This window comes from Chiloscyllium plagiosum, chromosome 38 (assembly GCF_004010195.1).
Source record: "Chiloscyllium plagiosum isolate BGI_BamShark_2017 chromosome 38, ASM401019v2, whole genome shotgun sequence".
Classification (NCBI taxonomy): Eukaryota; Metazoa; Chordata; class Chondrichthyes; order Orectolobiformes; family Hemiscylliidae; genus Chiloscyllium; species Chiloscyllium plagiosum.
Window position 1 is genome coordinate 1,006,477 of NC_057747.1, and position 23,204 is coordinate 1,029,680.

The following is a 23,204-nucleotide window of genomic DNA, read 5'->3' on the forward strand; positions in this document are numbered from 1 at the left end:
GCGCTTTTCCAGCAACACATTTTCAGCACTGTACAAACACACTAGCTCATTCTACAATGTATACACACACAAGCACAATGCATTCTCACACTCACTGTACGCACCTAGACCAGTTCAGTCCACACTCTCAGTGAGTTTTCATACTGAGGGAGCATTTCACTGTCAGAGGGTCAGTACTGAGAAAGTGCCGCATTGTCAGAGGGTCAGTACTGTCAAAGAGTCAGTACTGAGGGAGCATTGTCGGAGGATCAATAGTAAAGGGGTGCCACATTATCTGAAGGTCAGTACTGAGGGAGTGATGCACCACCAGATGGTCAGTACTGTGGGATTGCTGCATTGTCAGAGGGTCAGTACTGAGGAAGTGCTGTACTGTTGGAGGGTCAGTAATGAGGGAATGCTGAATTGTTGGCGGTGCCTTCTTTCAGATAAGATATTTAACTTGGGTTGTTGTACCTTGTTGGGTAGATGCAAGAGATACCATGGCAGTAGTTGGAGAATGGAAAGAGTTTTTTTTCTAGTCCCCTGATTGTTACTTTAATCATTGAATCAATACTACAAAAACTGATAGGCTGGTCAGTAATACATTTCTGTTTGTGGGAGCGTACTGTACACAAATTGGTAGCCACATTTCCTGCATCACAACAGCCTTTAAAAGTACTTAATTGGCTATGACCAGCTTTGAACGGGAAGTGATGGCCTATCATTATTATTATCGTGAGACTGTTAATCCACAGACCCAGGGAATATTCTGGGACGCGAGGTTCAAATCCTGCCAGGGCAGATGGTGGAATTTGAATTCAATAGAAATCTGGAGTCTAATAATGACCAAGAAACCACTGTGGATTGTCAAAAAATCCCATCTGGTTCACTAATGCCCTTCAGGGAAGGAATCTATCATTCTACCTGGTGTGGCCTAATTGTGACTCCAGACTCACATCAATGTGATTGATTCTTAACTGCCCTCTGGCCAATAAATGCAGGCCTAACCAGCGATGCCCAGATCCCGAGCGAATAAAAAAAATGCTTGGTGAATGTACAAGGTGCTATATAAATGCAAGTCTTCCCTGTGAGGCCACCAGCTCCGCCTGTACTGCAGCCACAACCCGAACTGAGCCGCAGCCTGTGGGTCGAGGCCTGGAGATGAAGCTGCAGAAAGTGGAGCAGACAAACATGCGAATGTTCCCCACACAGCTGTGAGCTGTTCATAGTGGAGTTTACAGTCACTGCAGGAGTTCTGTACATTCTGTCAATGAGCTCTGTACATTCTGTTTGGTGAAGTGAACCCCACGTGACTGGAAGCTGATTTGACAGGCTCAGCAGGTTTGTCCTGTAAACCAACGACTTGTTGCTGAGATACATCAGCTGTGTAACACAGTATCATGTCATTTCAGTCGGACAGGCTACTCTGCATTGATACACTTCACTGGTTTAACAATCCAGCCCCTAATTTCATTTCGACCTCGAACCGGTAAGTGAAGAACCTAACAGAGTCTGGCTGATATCGTCCTGAGGTGCTTTATGTTGATTTTGAAGCAAGTGGCAAATAGATCATTTAGAATTAAGACAAGGAAAACTTTCTTTACACAGAGGGTAATGGACCTGTGGAATTCTCTACCACAGAAGACTGTGGAGGCTAGTTCACTGAATATATTCAAAAAAGAGATTGTTAAATGTTTAGATTTTAAGTCCGCCAAGGGGTATGGGGTGAAAGTGAGAATTTGGCATTGAGATAGGGAATGAGCCATGATCATATTGAGTGGGGGAACAGGCTTAAGGGGCTGGGTGATCTACTGCAGCTGTTTGTTTCTATATTTCAAACGAGACCATTCCTGCAGGCTGTTCAGACAGACAGCTGGAAGCAGACCTGTGTTTTGTATGGCTTTTTTGGTCACTTTCAGTGATCCTGAGACATGCATCATTGAATATTTAGGGGAGGCAGTGACTTGGTGGTAATTTCAGTAGACTACTAAACCAGAGATCCAGGCTCATATTCTGGGGGTTTAGATTCAAATCCCACCATGGTAGGTGGTTAAAATGGGATGAAATTCAACAAACATTTGCAATTAAAAGCAAGTCTAATGGTGACTATGTCAATTTTTGTGAAAACACATCTGATTCGATCATCCCCTCAAGGGAACTATCTATCCTTCCCCTGGTCAGTCATACATGTGACTCCAGACCCATAGTAATGTGGGTGACTCCTAATTCCCCTCTGAAATAGCATGGCAAACCACTCAGTTCATGGTCAATTAGGGACAAGTGACAAATGCTGGCCTCCCTAGTGACATCCACATCCAGCGACAGAATAAAAATAATCATGCTTTTCCCTCTCTTTGGCTTCACCATAAACATGCAGGCCAGTGTCGTGTGAGCCAAGCAGATTATGAAATTTATCTGATTACTGAGAGATGGGTGAGGCAGTGGCAGCGACAGCGACAGAGAGAGTCACTTGACATTTCGATGGTGTGAGTAACAGACAATGTGGTGCCTACATTCATAATAAACCAGACACAGAGAAAGTCCGGATTTCGCCACGTTAGAATAGAATTGATTATCACTGAAAAAGAAAATTGTAGATTCACATAGCACCTTTCACGACTTCAGGACGTCCCGAAGCATTTTGCAGCCAATGCATTATGTTTGAAATGTGGCCTATTGTAATATAGGGAACAAAACAGACAATATGTTCACAGCAAAAGCCCAGAAATAGAAATGAGATGAATAACCAGAAAGAAGCAAAATGCTGCAGATGTTAGAAAATAGCAACAACACAAAGTGCTGGGGAACTCAACAGGTCTGGCAGCATCTGTGGAGAGACAGAGTTAACATTTTGAGTCCATTTTGACTCTCTTTCAGTACTCTTCACACTCAAAAGGTTTTGTGAGGTTAGTTAAGGGATTAAAAACTTGAGCAGGACATTGAGGATAACTTGCCTGCTTTTCTTTGAAACAGCCCTACAGGATGCTTCATTCCCCTTTTGAGGTGAGTTCAAAGATCTTGCTTCATAGGGTTGTAAAGACCATGTCATTAATTTTCTGTATTTTTATTGTGGACTGGAATCAGCAAAGAACAGGCTTGAAAACCAAGGATTGTTGAAGGACTGCTGCATTTTTAAAAAGCTTTACAGGAGTATTGAGGTGGGGAAGATCAATGAATTCAGAAGAAAATTGGATGAATCTTTGAGGGACTTCAGTTTACAGGGGATAGAGCAGGAGATTGGGGTTGACTGGATTGTTCTTCAGTGAGTTAATATCAGCATGATGGGCTGACTGGCCACCTATACTGTAAGGACTCCCTGACTTTGTCTGTGACGACCTGAGTATGCTGGAATGGGATTCTAGCAAGACCAAAAGCTATTGGAATCCTCTTAAAGCATCAGTACAGCAGAAAGCAGTCATGGTGCTCTATCTAACTACATCTGTGCTTTCTCTGACAGTGGGATACACAGACTATTTGCCAACACAAACACCCAAACTATGCTCCACACAGCAATTCATTGAGAGGTTTCTGGGTTGTTTAACACAAAATCCAAAGATATGCAGGTTAGGTGAATTGGCCATGCTAAATTGTCCATAGTGTTCAAGGATGTGTAGTTAGGTGCATTAGTCAGGGGTAAATGTAGACTAATAATGCAGGGGAATGGGACTGGGTGGGTTACTCATCGGATGGTTGGTGTGGACTTGTTGGGCCAAATCGCCTGTTTCCACATTGTAGGGATTCTATGATAGTTCTATGATAGAACATAGCACAGTACAGCACAGGAACGGGCCCTTCGGCCTATAATATTGTGCTGAATGTGACGCCAAATTAAACTAATCCCTTCTGCCCGCCCTTGCATATCCCTCCCTTCCTTGCATATCCACATGCTTACCTATAAGTCTCTTAAAGGCCCCTATTATATCTGCCTCCAACACCACCCCTTGCAGCACATTCCAGACACCTACCACTCTCTGTGTAAATAAACATCACCTCCCCCCCCATCTTAAATACATGCCCTGTAGTATTAGACATTTCAACTTTGGGAAAACAATTCTGACTGTCAACCCCATCTATGCATTTCATAATTTTATAGATTACTTTCAAGTCTCACCGCTGCCTCTGCTGATCCAGAGAAAATAACCTGAGTTTTCTAGCCTCTCCTTATAACCTCTAATCCAGGCAGCACCCTGATAAACCTCTTTGAAGGTCATCTCTTTTTATCTTTCAGTTTTGCTGCTCCTTTGGAGTGCTGCAGAGGCGATGGCGAAAGATGCAGCAAGAGTGGCTCGGATTGTCAATGAGACAGTGGAGGAAGGCAGAAACTCTTTAGGTGAGTTCCTCATGCGTCCTAAAGGCTGGGAGGGGGTCAGTGCATATTCATGTGGGCACACAGAGGGGCCTCACAGTGAGTGTGCATTGGAGGTGTCGGTTCAGGATCTGGGATTGAACCCCGCTCCATTTTTTACAACTTGTTAATTCTCAAGATGGAAGGATTCACTTTTGTGCACGGTGTGATAACAGTGAATAGGGAGGATCTGAAGCTTGAGTTTGGTTGGAGCAGTGCGGACACTCCCTGTCACAGGGTCAGGAGCTATCTTCAACCTGACAGACAGATACCACTGAGGGGGTTAATAACCTACCTGGTGGGTGTCGCAATGTTAGTGTACCATAGTGTCTGATGCTAACCACAAGATGCATGAGGCACTCCAAGAGCAAGCTTTCGTTGATTGTACACTACAGGATATGGTCACATGGTGGATTAATACTAACAAAGGCCTGGACAAAGGAGTGCAAATCCCACCATGGCAACAGGGAATTTAATTTCAGTTAATAAAGCTAATCTCAGTAATGCTGACCATGACACCATCACTAATTGTTATAAAAGCCCACCTGGTTCGCTAATGCTCTCGAGGGAAGGAACTCTGCCTTCCTTAACCAGTCTGGCCTACATGTGACTTCAGACCCACAGGTTGACTCTTAAACCAAAACAGTGCTGGAGAAACTCAGCAGGTCTGGCAGCATCTGTGGACAGACAAACGAAGTGAACTTTTGAGTCCAGTCATTCTCCTTCAGAACTGCTGGTTGACACTTAATTGCCTCTGAAATAGGGTACTGCAAATCACTATAGTAAATTGGACACTGCTCAGACTGCTGGCAATTTGCTCCCAATTTGAAGGTAATTTGGATGAGGAAATAACTGGCTTTACCAGGGTACCCACATCCTGTGAATGAATAAAATAAATTAACAGTGAAACTTTTGAGAGTACAACATCCTGGCGAAATCTAACATGTCAAGGCAATGAGGAGTTTAGGTGCTGGGATATTGGATATTGTAACAGCAATTGAAGTTGGAGTTCCTCATTCATGTTTCACAGAGTATGTTGCTTCATAAATCCAGGCTTCAGCCTATGAGCAGAACCTATCAGCAACGTACATGTTCACTTTGTCCTGAGCTGTCCAAGGAGAAATATGCAAGAGTTGTCAATACAAATGTGGCCTTCGACAGAGTCTGGATATCAGTCTGGGAAAGAACAGGACTCTCAGTCAGAAATTCTATACTGGAATGTCCCTGTTCATTTTGTTTGGATTGTGTAGCAGCATCAGAGTGTATTCAGTGGAGACCTACCAAAGATAATTCACTGAATGTGCTTGTGTCACATATTGGTTTAATTATTGATCTGCAAAGTATTTTGGGATGTCTCTCTGCATCCATGAAACCTCCCAAGAAGCTTTGTGGATCCATTCTCAAACAAAATTTTGCACAAGCAATGTAAGGTGAAGTTGTGTTGTCCAAAAAAAGAAATATGCACGGTTACAAGTGGAGAAAGTAGGGGAGTGGCAGTAGGTAGCTTGCTCCTGAAAAAAAGCTAGTTCACGCACGATGGACCAACAGGCATCTTTGTGCTCTAATGATCCTGAGAAGAAGCTCAAGCAGTTTGATTTGAGCTGTCTTCAGAAACTTTGGAAAATCAGGCAGCAAAAACTATACCAGACACAGAGCTGGCATGCCAAGATCCACCTCTTATTCAGACACAATGGCGTTGCATTGGTCATGCGATGAGAACTCTCTCTATCCACAAAGTGAATCTTCTGTGGAGAGCTTGTCTGGGGTCAAAGCTAGCACCATATGGCTTCACTTCAGAGTTTGGTATTGACTTTTGAGTCCTGGGAGAATTTCACAAAGACTCATTGTACCTGCTGAATGACAAACACTGCAGCCTCTTTCCAAAACAAGTTCGTAGCAACGACAGAGAGAAATGAGGGGAGAGGAAATTCCGAGGCAGTAAGTTGTAGAATCATAGAATCCCTACAGTGTGGAATCCCTACAGGCCATTCAGCACATTGAGTCCACACTGACCTTCTGAAAAGCATCCCACCCAGACCCGCCATCTACCCTGTCCCTATAACCCCGCATTTCCCATGGCTAACACACCTAGCCTGCACATCCCTGACACTATGGGACAATTTAGCATGGCCAATCCACCTAACCTATACATCTTTGGACTGTGGGATGAAACCAGAATGTTCAGGGGAAACCCACACAGACACGAGAGGAATGTGCAAACTTCACACAGACCCTTGCCCAAGGGTGGAATCGTGTCTGAGTCCCTGGCGCTGGGAGCCACTGTTCCATCGATCAAGTCCATACAGAGTTCCTGCAGTATTCAGTCTTATTTTGAAGCAGAACCTTTTGAACACAGATGGGTCTCAGAACCACCTACCTTTTGCAATGGGAACCTTCTGATGAACATGGCCATCTTCACCTTGGAGGAACATTGATGGGTTCAGTTCTGGTGGTTGCAGTGTCACTGAGAGTCTGTCACAAGGAAGTGTGCTCACTTCAGTCTATTCATAGATATTTTCCAATCAACCTCTTCAGAGATGTTATCACCCACTTCTAGAGCAGGTAGAACTTGAACCTAGGCCTCCTGGCTTAGAGGTAGGGACATTGCCACTGTGCCAGAACAGTTCTATGCAGAATGTTTGGCACAGTATTGCTGACAACACTGGAGGTGCTCAGAAATAGTTTGGAGGTGTTTGTTGTCCAATTGATTATTTTTCCCTTTCCTTTTCTGGTCTGCCTGTGTTTGCCGGATAGTCAGGGTGGGGTGCATCTCCGTGGCAACAGAAAAACTGTGTATATTGATTGACAGAATCCAATGTGATTGCGGACTGTGAGCTTAGACCCAACTCTCTGCATGTTTGAATACACGTGGAAGGTTTCATTACTTCCATGTTTTAATTCCAAAACCATCACTTGTGCTCCTAATATCTCCCATATTTTGTTTGGTTTGTGTCTTGCAGTCTGTTTTGTTTCAGTTGGATTTCCAGTTTGGATGTCCCCTCTCACTGCTATTGCCATTCTCCTTTCCCTTGACCTAGACTGCTCCTGCTCCTTGGACTGATCAAAAATAGAAAGTGTAAAATGACCTGGGCTCTCAGTTGTCACGACCATATGCCAGGGCTCAGTTCCATTTTCAACAAACACATACTAATGTCCTGGTGTCAGACATAAAGAGCGGCCGTATGAGTGTAGGGGGTTACAGTCATGATATTTAGCAAGAATGCAATCCCTTCAAAGGGATTTAACGAGATCCTGGTTGGTCTGAAGAGGACGAACAATGAGAACACGATGAAGGAGATACAAAATGAGGACTTTCCTTCAGATTTTGTAAGTGAGTGGGATATTTGGAATGGAAATGTGGACGTTTACATCAATTTTTGCTCATCTTAAACTTTGCTACTTGCAAACTGACAGTGGTGCCTCCACTCAGAGCCCTGTCACTCACTGATCTACACTGGCTTCAGGGCCACTCAGAACCCTGTCACTCACTGATCTACACTGGCTTCAGGGCCACTCAGAGCCCTGTCACTCACTGATCTACACTGGCTTCAGGGCCACTCAGAGCCCTGTCACTCACTGATCTATACTGGCTTCAGGACCACCCATGCCACATTGTTAGAAATCTTCAGTTTAAATGAAAGATCATTGACGTGAAATGTTAAGTTTGTTTCTCTCTCACCACAGGTGTCGCTTGTCCTACTCAATAATTTGAGTATTTTCTGTTTTGATTTAAAATTCTTATCCATGTATGTAAATGCTTCCATGGTCTCACCCCTTCCTATCTCTGTAACCTTTCATGGTAATATCTTATGGGTGTGGTCATGATTTGGAGATGCAGGTGTTGGACTGGGGTGTACAAAGTTAAAAATCACACAACACCAGGTTATAGTCCAACAGGTTGAATTGGAAGCACTAGCTTTCAGAGCGCTGCTCCTTCATCAGGTGGGTGTGACCTGAAGAAGTAGCGCTCCGAAACCTAGTGCTTCCAATTCAACCTGTTGGACTATAACCTAGTGTGGTGTGATGTTTAACTCTGGGTGTGGTGACACTCTGGGATATCTGTTTTTTTCAAATCTGCCATCTTGTGCTGCTCCTAGTTCAGTCCTTCCATAGTCAATATCTCTCAGGTGCCTAGGCTTTCAAATGTCCTCCCTAAATCACTCTGCCTCTTTCAGCTCCCTTTCCTTCTTTACCAACCTCCTTAAACAAAAAAAACCTATCTTGTTCACTAAGTTTTTGGTCAGCTCCTTTAATATCCCTTTCTAGTATGGTATGGGTGCTCAGTGAATGCAAGTTGTTGTTATAGTCAGAAAGTGACAATTTGACGTTCTAATTATAGACAAGAAAATGCCACGGGTAAAACAGGTGGAGTTCAAAAATTTTTAAAATGCCGTGACCTTGGAGCACCAAGGGATGTCACAGAGAAAATAAAAAAGACAGTGAGCACAGGGAGGAAACCTGCTTGGATAGGGACATCATGCCAGAGTGCTTGACGGTGCTCATTGTCAGCTATGTCAAAAACAGCCAGAAATAGATTAGGTGACCACAGATCATTCAACTTAACATCAGCAGTCAGAGCATTTTAAAATTCTGTTGTACAGGGATGGGCAGTAAAGGTTGACAACGTTGCCAGCCGCACCTATATCACTTGAACGAACAAAACCAAAATAATATTCAGCCAAAAGGACACGGACGAGAAGGGGACAGGCAGTATGTAAAAGTTAAATCTGGTCTGATAAATTTGATTAAATTCTTTGAGGTTAGACTGCAGTAGTGAAAGATGTGCATGTTCGGCCTATGAGCTTTCAAGAATCGGGCTTGATAAGGTTCCAAACAGAAACATTGAAAAATACATGGCTGAGAAGGGGAACATTCAGCCCACTGTGCTCATACCAGGGAAAGAGAGCTGAAGCACAAAGTTGCAATACATAGATTATCATATGAACCAGACGTCACTGAATCAGAGATTAAATGCACAATCTGATGGTGATGACACCCCATGAGCTGAACAGCAAGCACTGAGAGGTTTGATGATAAAATAAACAGCAAGGGTAGAAAATTAGTTCAAGGATAGTGTTCAGAGAGAGTGGTCAATAGGTTTCTTTTTGACTGGTTGGTTGTTAATGTTCCCTAAATGTCACAGGTATCACCATATAATAATGTAGAAGGTGCTGTTCCTTGTCAGATACTGCATGTGACCGCTCACATTTTAAAGAGGACATCATTTGGCACCATTGCATTTCTTGATACATCAATAATCTCAATATGGGACCTCAATGCCAAAACACAAAGATAACCTAAAAATAGAAAGCATTTGTAACTGTGAAGAGGATTCCGCATGAACTCAGGCAGTGAGATATTCAAATAAATTTATGTTACAGAAAAGTGATTTTTTATTTTAGGGGACCAAGAAAGAAACACAATAGGGTCTCAATTATAGAACCAAGAAGAGTAGAACAGCAGAGAGGAAAGCTACAGATAAACCCTCCGCCAAGTGGAAATGTGATCCGATACGTTGATTCTAATGGGGGTAGAATATAAAATTAAAGAGGCAATGTTACAAGTGTGTCATCGTTGGTAGCATATGTTCGAGTACTTGGGTTCAGTATTGGTTGCTCCAAGTTAGGAAGGATTTTAAGGAAATTCACCCAAAGAGAAGATTTTACTTATTGATATTAAAACTAGGGGTCTTTTAGTCAAAATGATGAAGAGATGGTTAAAGATATTCAAAGAGACTTTGAATATCTTTGCAAAATTAAAGAGGCTTTGCAAAATTAAAGATAAAAAATATCTTTCTGCTAATTAGAACATTAAGATCTGCAGTGAAAGCTTACATAGAGAGATGAAGGGAATTTAGTTACAGAATACATTGTGAGGATGTGGAAAGTCTGATCAGAAGCAGAAGGGATCAGAATCCAAAATAGCCCATAAAACAGAATTGGAAAAGAACAAAATGAAAAGATGAGAAAAGGATAGCGGAATGGGGAAGAAAATGAGAGACAGCACTGATAAAATGGACCCTGTCAGAGGGACAGCGCCAGTACAATGGACTGGAGAGAGTCAAGAAAAAGTGAGGACTACAGATGCTGGAGTCAGAGTCGAAGAATGTGGTGCCTGGAAAAGCACAGCCGGTCAGGCAACATCCAAGGAGCAGGCGAATCAATGTTTCGAGCATAAGCTCTGATTCCTGATGAAGAGCTTATGGTTGAAATGTCAACACTCCTGCTCCTTGGATGCTGCCTGACTGGCTGTGCTTTTCCGCCACCACACTCCTCGACTCTTTATAGAGAGTCGCTATTGATACGATGGACCCTCTCAGAGGGAGAGCTGTGATAAGATGGACCCTGTCAGGGGGAGACCGCTGATACGATGGACCCTATCAGAAAGACAGCACTGATATGATGGATTCTGTCAGAGGGACAGCACTGATGTGATGGACTCTGTCAGAGCGACAGTGCTGATATGATGGACCCTATCAGAGAGACAGCGCTGATATGATGGATTCTGTCAGAGGGACAGCATTGATGTGATGGACCCTGTCAGAGAGACAGTGCTGATGAAATGGACCCTGTTAGAGAGACAGCGCTGATAAGATGGACCGTGTCAGAGGGAGAGTGCTGATGTGATGGACCCTGTTAGAGAGACAGCGCTGATACAATGGACCCTGTTAGAGGGACAGTGCTGATGTGATAGACCCTGTCAGAGGAAGAGTGCTGATGTGATGGACCCTGTCAGAGGGAGAGCGCTGATGCGATGGATCCTGTTAGAGGGACAGCACTGATGTGATGGACCCTGTTAGAGAGACAGCGCTGATAAGATGGACCGTGTCAGAGGGACAGTGCTGATGTGATGGACCCTGTCAGAGAGACAGCACTGATGTGATGGACCCTGTTAGAGGGACAGCGCTGATAAGATGGACCGTGTCAGAGGGAGAATGCTGATGTGATGGACCCTGTTAGAGGGACAGCACTGATACAATGGACCCTGTCAGAGAGACTGTGTTGATGTGATGGACCCTGTCGGCGGGACAGCACTGATGTGATGGACCCTGTCAGAGGGAGAGTACTGATGTGATGGACCCTGTCAGAGGGACAGCACTGATGTGATGGACCCTGTCAGAGGGAGAGCGCTGATGTGATGGACCCTGTCAGAGGGAGAGTACTGATGTGATGGTCCCTGTCAGAGGGAGAGTACTGATGTGATGGACCCTGTCAGAGGGAGAGCGCTGATGTGATGGACCCTGTCAGAGGGAGAGCGCTGATGTGATGGACCCTGTCAGAGGGAGAGCGCTGATGTGATGGACCCTGTCAGAGGGAGAGCGCTGATGTGATGGACCCTGTCAGAGGGAGAGCGCTGATGTGATGGACCCTGTCAGAGGGAGAGCGCTGATGTGATGGACCCTGTCAGAGGGAGAGCGCTGATGTGATGGACCCTGTCAGAGGGAGAGTACTGATGTGATGGACCCTGTCAGAGGGAGAGCGCTGATGTGATGGACCCTGTCAGAGGGAGAGCGCTGATGTGATGGACCCTGTCAGAGGGAGAGCGCTGATGTGATGGACCCTGTCAGAGGGAGAGCGCTGATGTGATGGACCCTGTCAGAGGGAGAGCGCTGATGTGATGGACCCTGTCAGAGGGAGAGCGCTGATGTGATGGACCCTGTCAGAGGGAGAGCGCTGATGTGATGGACCCTGTCAGAGGGAGAGTACTGATGTGATGGACCCTGTCAGAGGGAGAGCGCTGATGTGATGGACCCTGTCAGAGGGAGAGCGCTGATGTGATGGACCCTGTCAGAGGGAGAGCGCTGATGTGATGGACCCTGTCAGAGGGAGAGCGCTGATGTGATGGACCCTGTCAGAGGGAGAGCGCTGATGTGATGGACCCTGTCAGAGGGAGAGCGCTGATGTGATGGACCCTGTCAGAGGGAGAGCGCTGATGTGATGGACCCTGTCAGAGGGAGAGTACTGATGTGATGGACCCTGTCAGAGGGAGAGCGCTGATGTGATGGACCCTGTCAGAGGGAGAGCGCTGATGTGATGGACCCTGTCAGAGGGAGAGCGCTGATGTGATGGACCCTGTCAGAGGGAGAGCGCTGATGTGATGGACCCTGTCAGAGGGAGAGCGCTGATGTGATGGACCCTGTCAGAGGGAGAGCGCTGATGTGATGGACCCTGTCAGAGGGAGAGCGCTGATGTGATGGACCCTGTCAGAGGGAGAGTACTGATGTGATGGACCCTGTCAGAGGGAGAGCGCTGATGTGATGGACCCTGTCAGAGGGAGAGCGCTGATGTGATGGACCCTGTCAGAGGGAGAGCGCTGATGTGATGGACCCTGTCAGAGGGAGAGCGCTGATGTGATGGACCCTGTCAGAGGGAGAGCGCTGATGTGATGGACCCTGTCAGAGGGAGAGCGCTGATGTGATGGACCCTGTCAGAGGGAGAGCGCTGATGTGATGGACCCTGTCAGAGGGAGAGTACTGATGTGATGGACCCTGTCAGAGGGAGAGTACTGATGTGATGGTCCCTGTCAGAGGGAGAGTACTGATATGATGGACCCTGTCAGAGGGAGAGTACTGATGTGATGGACCCTGTCAGAGGGAGAGTACTGATGTGATGGACCCTGTCGGGGGGAGAGTACTGATGTGATGGACCCTGTCAGAGGGAGAGTACTGATGTGATGGACCCTGTCAGAGGGAGAGTACTGATGTGATGGTCCCTGTCAGAGGGAGAGTACTGATGTGATGGACCCTGTCGGGGGGAGAGTACTGATGTGATGGACCCTGTCGGGGGGAGAGTACTGATGTGATGGACCCTGTCAGAGGGAGAGTACTGATGTGATGGACCCTGTCAGAGGGAGAGTACTGATGTGATGTACCCTGTCTGAGGGAGAGTGCCAATATGATGGACCCTGTCAGAGGGAGAGTCCTGATATCATGGACCCTGTCGGGGGGAGAGTACTGATACGATGGACCCTGTCGGGGGGAGAGTACTGATACGATGGACCCTGTCGGGGGGAGAGTACTGATATGATGGACCCTGTCGGGGGGAGAGTACTGATACAATGGACCCTGTCGGGGGGAGAGTACTGATACGATGGACCCTGTCGGGGGGAGAGTACTGATACGATGGACCCTGTCTGAGGGAGAGTACTGATACAAAGGGTTGAGTACTTCTGTGCAGTAAAATTCCCTGATTCGTTGTTTTCCCTCTGCCAACATAAATTTGTTATTTTTGCTTTCCTAGATCTGTCAAACTGCAAACTAACCACTTTTCCAGTTGCACTCTTCAAAGTCATGAAGGATGTTGTGGCAAACATTCACGTCGTTTCACTGGAAAACAATGAACTGAAATTTATCTCTGGTGAATTTATGACCAACTTTAACCAGCTCCGCGGTAAGTGTTTCTTACACTGACTCAATGCTAGATATTATTCCTTAAGGAGCAATCACTCGGCTCAGTTTAATTTTACATCGCTTCCCTGATAACAGCTGCAGCGATTTTTAAAATGACTGTCATAGGTTTCTAATATTATAAATAACACTGCAAAAAAAAATCACTATAACCACAGCTATTCCTAGTTGTCAAAATGCTGGGAATATATAAAATATTAGCGAGCTGTTCTTGCTGAGTGCCGGACTGTGCCTGGATTTATAAAGTAAGAATTAATAGTTGATGATGAATGTAAAATCAGATCATGGGGCATGAAAGAGTTTTAATTCAGCTTTAAAACAGATTAGATTAGATTACTTACAGTGTGGCAACAGGTCCTTTGGTCCAACAAGTCCACACCGCCCCTCCAAAGAGCAATCCACCCAGACCCATTCCCCTACACCTACAGGCAATTTAGCATGGCCAATTCACCTAACCTGCACATCTTTAGACTGTGGGAGGAAACCCACGCAGACAATGTGCAAACTCCACACAGACAGTTGCCCGAGGCGGGATTTGAACCCAGGTCTCTGGCGCTGTGAGGCAGCAGTGCTAACCACTGTGCCACTGTGCCGCCCGGATAGAGGAAAAGTGACCACAAAGGAATAGCAGCATTGTAAAAACTCATCTGGTTCACCAATGCCCTTTAGTGAAGGATATGTCCTTTCTCACCTGATACAAACATACAATAGGGAACAGAAATAGGCCATTCAGCCCCTCAAATCTGTTCTGTCATTCAGTAAGATCGTGACTGATCTGTTTATGTTGGAATTTGCCATCCACCCCGATAACTCTCAATTTTTCTGCCTATTCACCTCTACCTTGGGTTCTGTATTGGCTGCTCCAAGTTAGGAAGGATTTTAAGGTTGTGAGAATGAAATTCACCCAATGAGAAAATCTTACTTATTGATATTAAAGCTGGGGTTCTTTTAGTCAAAGAGACTAAGAGATGTTTCAAGATATTTAAAGAGACAAGAGGTTTTGGAACGATAAAGATAGAAAATACTTCTGTACTAGTTAGCCTAATAGGAAGTTTTCTGAATATAGAGAATTTTGGAAAGTTAATACCAAGTATCTCCTGCCTCATCAGTTACCTCTTTGAAAACCCTAGGATGATGTCCATCTGGACCCAGAGACTTGCCAGCCACAACTCTTCCAGGTTGCTTCATACCACTTTCTTTGTGATCATAATTTCATCTCTCCCTTCGAACTCCTGAGTTACAGCTTTTACTGGAATATTTTTACAGTGAGGATACAAGCAAAATATTTGCTAATGTCATCTGCCATTTCTTTATTATCTCTTATAATCACCCAATCTTTTTGTAAATTTTGTCCCACATTGTGGTTAGTGTTCATGGGCCTTGGGCCACTCTCACTAGTGACTTCTTTTACCTACTGTTCAGCATCTCCAACCAAAACCGGTTGTACATCTTGATCCTTGGCTGACTTAATTTCTAACTCTTGCACAAATGCCATCTTTGATTAACAATGTTACCCTCCCTCACCTTTACCTAGCATCCTACTTTACTCAAATGTCATAATTCACTATATATTCAGGATCCAATCCTTGTCATTATGTAAACAAATTTCAGTAATGGCTATCAGATAATATTTATTTACCTCACTGTATGGTATCAATTTGTTTATTTTGTTATGGATGCTGTACACATTCAGATACAGTCCTTTATGTTCTTTGTTACCGTTACAATATCTAGTCTTGTTTATTGGTGTATTCCTAGGTTTTTCTGTCTGCCTCTCCCCCTTTCCACCTTCTTTCCATTCTGTGAACCGCATTTTCCATATTATTATTTTCCTTTCTTAAATCGTCTCTTTACACTATTTAGTTTAAACCCTCACTACACCCCTAGTTATGCAGTTCACCAGAACACTGGCTGAAGCATGGTTCAGGTGTAGACAGCCCCACATGACCCTGTCCTGGTGCCAGTGGCTTACGCACATACATCTCCCACACCAGTCTTTGGGGCGTGTATTCATCTTCCTCACGTTATGTACACTATGGCAATTTGTACACGGCTCAGAGATGATAACCTTTGAAGTTCTGCATTTTAATTTGTGCATGGTTCCTCATACTCTCTATGCAGGGCATCCTTTCCATTTCTAACTATCTCATTGATACCTACATGGACCACATCTACTGGATCCACCCCCTCAGGCTGCAAATGCCTTCCCAGTCCTGAGCAGATGTCCTGAAATCTGGCACTGTGCAGGTACCACAGCTGCCTAGATTCTCTCTTTTTGCTGCAGAAAATGGTGTCAATTTCCCTCATTATACTGTTCCCAATGCCACAATTCTTGTTGCTCCCGCACTTGAATGCACCTGTACCATGGTGCCATGGTCAGTTTGCGCATCCATACTGCAGCCCCTACTCACGGCCAAATGAGCTGAGAGGACCTCAGATGTATTGGATAATTGCAGAGCTTGTTGCACCTCCCAGTGGGGCCTCCTATTGGCCTGATTTACAGTCACACCCTCCTGCCTCTGACTACTGACCGTCCGTCCGTCTATCTCAAGTGGTGCGATTGTCTCCAGGTACAAAGAAGCCAAGTAACTCTCCCCCTCCCTGATGTGTTGCAGCATCTATAATCCAAACTCTGAACTTCAGACATTTGCTGCAGCCATGTTTACCTTGAATTGCAGTTTGACACATTATCTGTCCCGCCATTCTTAATGTGTTTTAATTAGGTAATGCTGCTTTGTCTACATGATAAAAATGATCCAATGTTAAATTTCAAGAATAGAAAAAAACCTTAACCAGTTAACACAGACTCACCAATCAGTTAGCCCCTTTCTCTTTTTTATTTCAAAAATATACTTTATTCATAAAATATTTTGATGATCTGTACAATTGCTGAAAATATGTTGCTGGAAAAGCGCAGCAGGTCAGACAGTATCCAAGGAGCAGGAAAATCGACGTTTCGGGCATGAGCCCTTCTTCAGTCATCTCCAGCATCCGCAGTCCTCACTTTCTCCTCGAAGATCTGTACAATTGGTCATGCCACACATACGTAAACATTCAATTTCTTTGCATACAGAGACAGTAATCATTCATATATACAGGTCTGTACGATTACTATCCACATATTTAGCTGGGGGGGGTCAGCGGAGCCCCCTTACTGCATAGGCCCCCTGTGCTTAGGCAGGCAGACGTTACACAGTGGTCTTTCCCCATCGCGCCTTGGCGGCAGCTGCCCCGAGCTTCAGTGCGTCCCTCAACACGTAGTCCTGGATCTTGGAATGTGCCAGTCTGCAACACTCAGTCGGGGTCAACTCCTTCAGCTGGAAGATCAACAGGTTTCGGACCACGCAGCCGCTTCGAGGGCAGCGTGCGATGTGGCTGAGAGGTCGGGCGTGCATAAAGGATCTCACAGGCAGAGCCCTTCTCACCACCAGCCAAGCCATGTCTTGGTGCTTATTGGAAATTTCTGGCGATGAGGCATTCTGCCAAATGGCTCAGGGGACCGCTCGGTAGGATCCGCCCTCTCCTTTTCCCGAAGAGTCTCGAGGACACTACGTGCTGACCACTTCCTGATGGACTTGTTGTCAAAGGTGTTTTTCTTCATAAACTTCTCCACGAAGGACAGGTGATACGGAACGGTCCAACTCCTTGGAGCGTTCCGCGGCAGCGAGGCCAGGCCCATCCTTCGCAACACCGGGGACAGGTAGAACCTCAGTACGTAGTGACACTTGGTGTTTGCGTACCAGGGATCCACACACAGCTTGATGCAGCCACACACAAAGGTGGCCATCAGGGTGAGGGTGGCATTGGGTGTGTTTTTTTCCCCCGTTGCCCAGATCTTTGTACATCGAGTCCCTTCGGACCTGGGTCAGCTTTTAGCCCTTTCTCTATAGAGCAAGAACCATTTCAATCAGTTAAAATGAATCTATCTCTGTCTGTAATTGCTTGCCTTGAGGGACTTTTTTCACCCCTCCTCTTAGTGGTACTGACTGCTTGGTACTTGGTCCTCACTCATTCACTCCTCTGGCCTACAGGTAACACCAGGCCTACAGCAATATGGTTCACTCTTAAGTGCACTCTGGCTGAACAAGTCACTCATTTAAAGGGCAATTTGGGGTATGCACCAAATGCTGGCCTAGCCAGCAACATCCTGTGAAATGACAAAATGAAAATCACTAAATCAAGTGGTCTACTATTCCCAGACCATAGTGGGATGCTGGAAATGCACAGCAGGTCAGGTAGCATCCGAGGGGCAGGAGATGATTTCTGATGATTCCTGATGAAGGGCTTATGCCCGAAACGTCGATTCTCCTGCTCCTTGGATCCTGCCTGACCAGCTGTGCTTTTCTTGCACCACACTCTTGACTCTGATCCCCAGCATCTGCAGTCCTCACTATCGTATTCCTAGACCATGATCAGCTAGCCTCTAATTACACATGGACCATGACAGAATATGAAGCTAGTACTGCGATAGATAAAATGGCTGGTCTTTGTTACAGAGAGATTTGGTTATAAAGTGGAGATCATTCTACATTCACTATTTCTCTTTAGATTGCTTTTATGGCTTACAGTATGTCAACAACTTTTTCTCTTCAGAGTTAAACCTTGCAGGAAATTACCTCAACCACCTTCCTGATGAAGTTAAATCTTTGACACACTTGACAAGTATTAACCTGGCAAGGAACAAATTCTCAGTTTTTCCACACCAACTAACTGAACTGACAACACTGGAAATGATTAACCTGGAGGAGAATCAGATTGCTGGTGAGTGTTTTAAGTTGGTGGTTCATGTGCAGTGGGTGGTAGATAGATTTGATGTTGTTCAGCAGTGCCTGCAAAATAATCTCTGAGACATTAGGCAGCATTTACAAACCATTCATGATGTTTTGAGAGAGTAATTAGACTTGGTTATTTCTCTCGTTCTTCACAGCCATTCCTCTGTTTCTCTCTTTCATGACCTGATTTGTTTCATCATATCACCCCAGATTGAAAAAGAAGCTGGTAATCTCTTGGATGCACTCTGCACCATGCACTGGGCAGATCAAGCCTTACCAGTTAATGTGAATTAGCAGGGTTTGTGTTGAAGCATTCATCCCTCAGTCTCTGTACTGTTTTTCTCAATGATTTCTACCTCTGCTTCAACTCATCATGTTCCCTGTCCTCTGAGCTCATGGTCCCTTACCCTCCCTTAATTTTTCTCTCCACATAAATTCCCTGATTTTTGGGCCAAAGAGCCTGTCTCTGTGTTGTAGGACTCTATGACTCATATTGACATTTAGCTCTCAATTTCATGTCATCTGGTGATGCTGGTCTTGATCATATTAATCACCGATTCAGCTAAATGCAATCACTTCCCTGTGTCATTCACAATTTGCATAACTTGTCCTCATTCTGACCATATCTCCTTCTGTATCCGTCCCTGAAAAACTATCTTCCAATTCACTTATGATTACACTCACAAAATCACTACTATCCTACCATTTGCCACCTCATTTCTATTTCAAGATGTGTTCCAGGGAATGGGAATATCACTATTACTATCACATTTATTGACCATCCCTAATTGCCCTAGAGAAGGTGGTAATGGTGAGCTGTCTTTTTGAACTGCTAGGCTTCTTAGAGGTTTGATACAACTTCGTGGTTTGCTCAGGCAATTTCAAATGGCAATTAGGAACCAATCACATTGTGTGGTTCTGGAGTCACTCGTAGGCCAGACCTGATAAGGACGGCAGATCTCCTTCCTTAAATGACATTAGTGAACTAGTTAAGTTTTTCCAAATTGGTCACCATTAGATTAGCTTTCGATTTCAGGTTCTTATTGAATTCAAATCCCATTTCCTGCTATGAGATTTGAACCTGTGACCCAGAACGTTAACCTTGGTTTCCAAATTACTAATCCAGTGACTGCACCACTACACCACTGCATTCCTCTTCTAGAGCTACTGATTCACTCACCTGTCCCTCAGCTTACCTTTGACGTCTGAATCCTTAGAAAGAAACACTCTGCCTGCTCCCTTTGGTAAGGAGCTCATCCTCACTTCCTTGACACCAAGACCCTTAACACAGACTTGAGAGGACCCGATGGGCAACGGGTGTATCCATCCACCACCATATCTGCCTGGGTCACCAAAAGCACTTTGAGGTCCTGCTCACTACTCCATATCATGGGGAATGAGAAAATAACATTGAGCTTATTTTCTCCATTGAAAACCATTTTCTTAAACTGCCTATCCTTGCCTTCTCTAGGCATTGGTTTAGAGTTAATATAATTAAACTGGTAATCGAGAGCCTGTCTAAGGCTGATGTACTGCAACATGGGTTTGAATCCCACATGGCAAATGGTGAAATTTGAATTCAGTAAAAATCTAGAATAAAAACGAGTCTAATGATGATTGTGGACTTACCTCAGCTTGTTCCATTCTAGCTAACCTAGCCAGAGAATCACTTTTCTCCTGCTCCTGAGCTGTTACTTCTGATGACTCCAAGACCAGCCTCCCTATATTTTTCATCTGTGTGATGCCCCTCGGCAAAATCATCTGAACGGGTGTAGGTTTAAGATGAGTCATAGAGATGTACAGCATGGAAACAGACCCTTCGGTCCAACCCGTCCATGCTGACCAGATACCCCAACCCAATCTAGTCCCACTTGCCAACACCTGGCCCATATCCCTCCAAACTCTTCCTATTCATATACCCATCCAAATGCTTCTTAAATATTGCAATTGTACCAGCCTCCACCACTTCCTCTGGCAGCTCATTCCATACATGTACCACCCTCTGTGTGAAAATGTTGCCCCTTAGGTCTCTTTTATATCTTTTCCCTCTCACCCTAAACCTATGCCCTCTAGTTCTGGACTCCCTGACCCTATCCATGCCCCTCATAATTTTGTATAAGGTCACCCCTCAGCCCCCGACACTCCAGGGAAAACAGCTCCAACCTGTTCAGCCTCTCCCTATAGCTCAAATCCTCCAACCCTGGCAACATCCTTGTAAATGAGAGGGAAAAGATAGAAAAGGGACCTAATGGGCAATGTTTTCATGCAGAGAGTGGAGAGTGTATGAAATGAGCTGCCAGAGGGAGTGGTGGAGGCTGGTATAATTGCAACATTTAACAGGCGTCTGGATGGGTATATGAATAGGAAGGATTCAGAGGGATACGGGCCAAGTGCTGGTAAATGGGACTAGATTAATTTAGGATATCTGGTCAGCATGGATGAGTGGGACCGAAGGGTCTGTTTTTGTGCGGTACAACTCTGACTCTATGAAAACTATGAAGCTAATAATTTTTAGACAGAGGTATGGATTTCCCAGCAACGAGTCGCACAACAAGATTTCATTTTTGTAAGATTTTTACTGTGACAAACTAAAACTTACATCTATTAAACAATGCTTAGTAAGCAACCAATACATTTAATCTCTTATTCCTTAGAAGCTTGTTGACACATCTGGAAAACCCACTTTGCATTTACCCTGAACATGAAGTTTAAAGTCTGACATTTCTCCTAACTCGAACAGGATCGAGTCTCTCAGTTTCACCAGGGTGAAGAGTTCAATGATTTACTTCTGTTTTTCAGAGATACCAGTTGACAGTCTTGCCTCAATGCCCTCCCTCAAGTCGCTGAATATGAAATCCAACCCTTTGAGCAGTGATAGCCAGAGGACTCAGCAGAGTGTGTTGACGTTTGAATTACTCACAAGAGATGAATAAATAGTTGTGGAATAGAGAATGAAGTGAACAATACCACTGGCTCAAGGATTTGGTCCCTGGAAAATGGGATAGTGACTGGCAAAATATGGCATTTTACCAGAAAATATAGCTGTGCCAATCCGGAAATCTAACTGCCTTCAATGATTGATTGATTTGTTTGAACCATCCAATATAAATTGAGTGGTGGTTGCACTTAAGTCTTCTGGAGCCTTTATTTATTTATTTGTGACAGCTTTGGTTTTTCAGATAAAGCAATTAAAATTCTGCATTCGCAGTTCTTTCAGTTTTTATTTAAAATTTCTGTTCTATTCTGATTTACAAGAATTTGATCAGAAATTATTTGACCTTTTGAACTAACTATAGTGAAAAGAATCTACAGACAAAAATAGAAATTGCTGGAAAACCTCAGCAGGTCTGGCAGCATCTGTGGAGAGAAATCAGAGTTAAAGTTTTGGTTTCCTGACCCTTCCTCAGTTCTCACCTGAGCCAAAATATTAACTCTGATTTCTCTGCACAGATGCTACTAGACCTACAGTTCTTTTGGTTTCTATTTTCTCCACAGCCGGCTGTTACCCTGAAAAGCTTCACTAATTAAACATCTTTTCTATTGAAATATGAATAACAAATATCACCCTGTCAGCTTCTCCTTTAAGCTGCTGATGTAAAATTGTTATTGTATGATGGGTAATGGTTAAGGCTTTACAGTCAAATTATATTTTAAAAAAACACTGTGATAATTACATTAAAAAGCTGATGTGTTAGATTGTTGTGGGTCTGTATAATTATGTTCGGTGATTCACTAGCCAGTTCTGATACAATAGTGTATCTGACACAGCACAATGTTAAACCCATGCTAAACTACACTGTAATTGGTCAGTTATGAGTGTTGCTGAAAAAGGAAACACTCTCATTTTTTTTTCTCTTGTTTGGTTACAAAAGCTTTGAGTTACTGTTCTTGGCCATATCTCAACCAATCAGAATCCACTTGTCAACCAATTAGCATTCTATTTTTTATGGACTATAAATTATTATTCCCCTTGAGACTTGGTATTCTTGAATCTGTCCTGATTTCTGAAAAACAAATAGAAAGCTTTCACAGCATTTCTCTTTCTCTACAATACTCGTTAGTTCATGGAATGCCCTGCCAGTAACAGTGGTGGACTCTCCCTCTTTATGGGCATTTAAGAGGGCATTGGATAGGTATATGGAGGATAGTGGGTTAGTGTAGTTTAGGTGGGCTTGGATCGGCGCAACATCGAGGGCCCAAGGGCCTGTACTGCGCTGTATTCTTCTATGTTCTATGTTCTATGTTCTATGTTCTAATACTCAAGTTCTGGATGAGCAAGGGACCAACTGAGAAATGTATGTTGAGACATCTGTACAACACACTCAAAACAGAAGACCTTTCTATTGAAATATGAATAACAAGTATATCACCCTGTCAGCTTCCCCTTGAAGCTGCTGATGTAAAATTGTTATTATATGATGGGCAATAGTCAAGGTTTTAGAGTCAAATCATTTTTAAAAAAACCACCGTAGCAATTACGTTAAGGAGCTGATGTATTAGTAGCCGCTGCAGAAAAATGCCGAGGGCCCAGAGCGGGTACAGAAGAAGCTTACTGGGATGGAGATGCAATCATGTGGAGAGGTTGAAGATGCTGGGATTACATTGAACATAGAACTGTACTGCACAGGAACGAGCTCTTCGGCCTATGATGTTGTGCTGAACATGATGTCAAGTTAAAATAATCCCTTCTGCCTGCCCTGTC

The 23,204-nt window shown here is 44.3% G+C and overlaps 1 protein-coding gene across 2 annotated transcripts in view; it reads left to right on the top strand.

Moving 5' to 3' along the window:
• The window catches only part of LOC122541743 (leucine-rich repeat-containing protein 20-like), a 35,071-nt gene extending 13,184 nt beyond the window's left edge, over window positions 1-21,887 (top strand). The window contains exons 1-5 of one of the 2 annotated variants that reach the window (XM_043678644.1): window positions 1,322-1,468; window positions 4,208-4,309; window positions 13,564-13,713; window positions 18,324-18,491; window positions 21,302-21,887. In XM_043678644.1, coding sequence (XP_043534579.1) covers window positions 4,240-4,309; window positions 13,564-13,713; window positions 18,324-18,491; window positions 21,302-21,435 — 522 coding nt within the window. In that variant the 5' untranslated portion in view covers window positions 1,322-1,468; window positions 4,208-4,239 and the 3' untranslated portion in view covers window positions 21,436-21,887. Of the gene's footprint in view, window positions 1-1,321; window positions 1,469-4,207; window positions 4,310-13,563; window positions 13,714-18,323; window positions 18,492-21,301 lie in introns of those variants that run through there. The other variant, XM_043678642.1, reaches the window with a different exon arrangement.
• The last annotated feature ends 1,317 nt before the right edge of the window (window positions 21,888-23,204 follow it).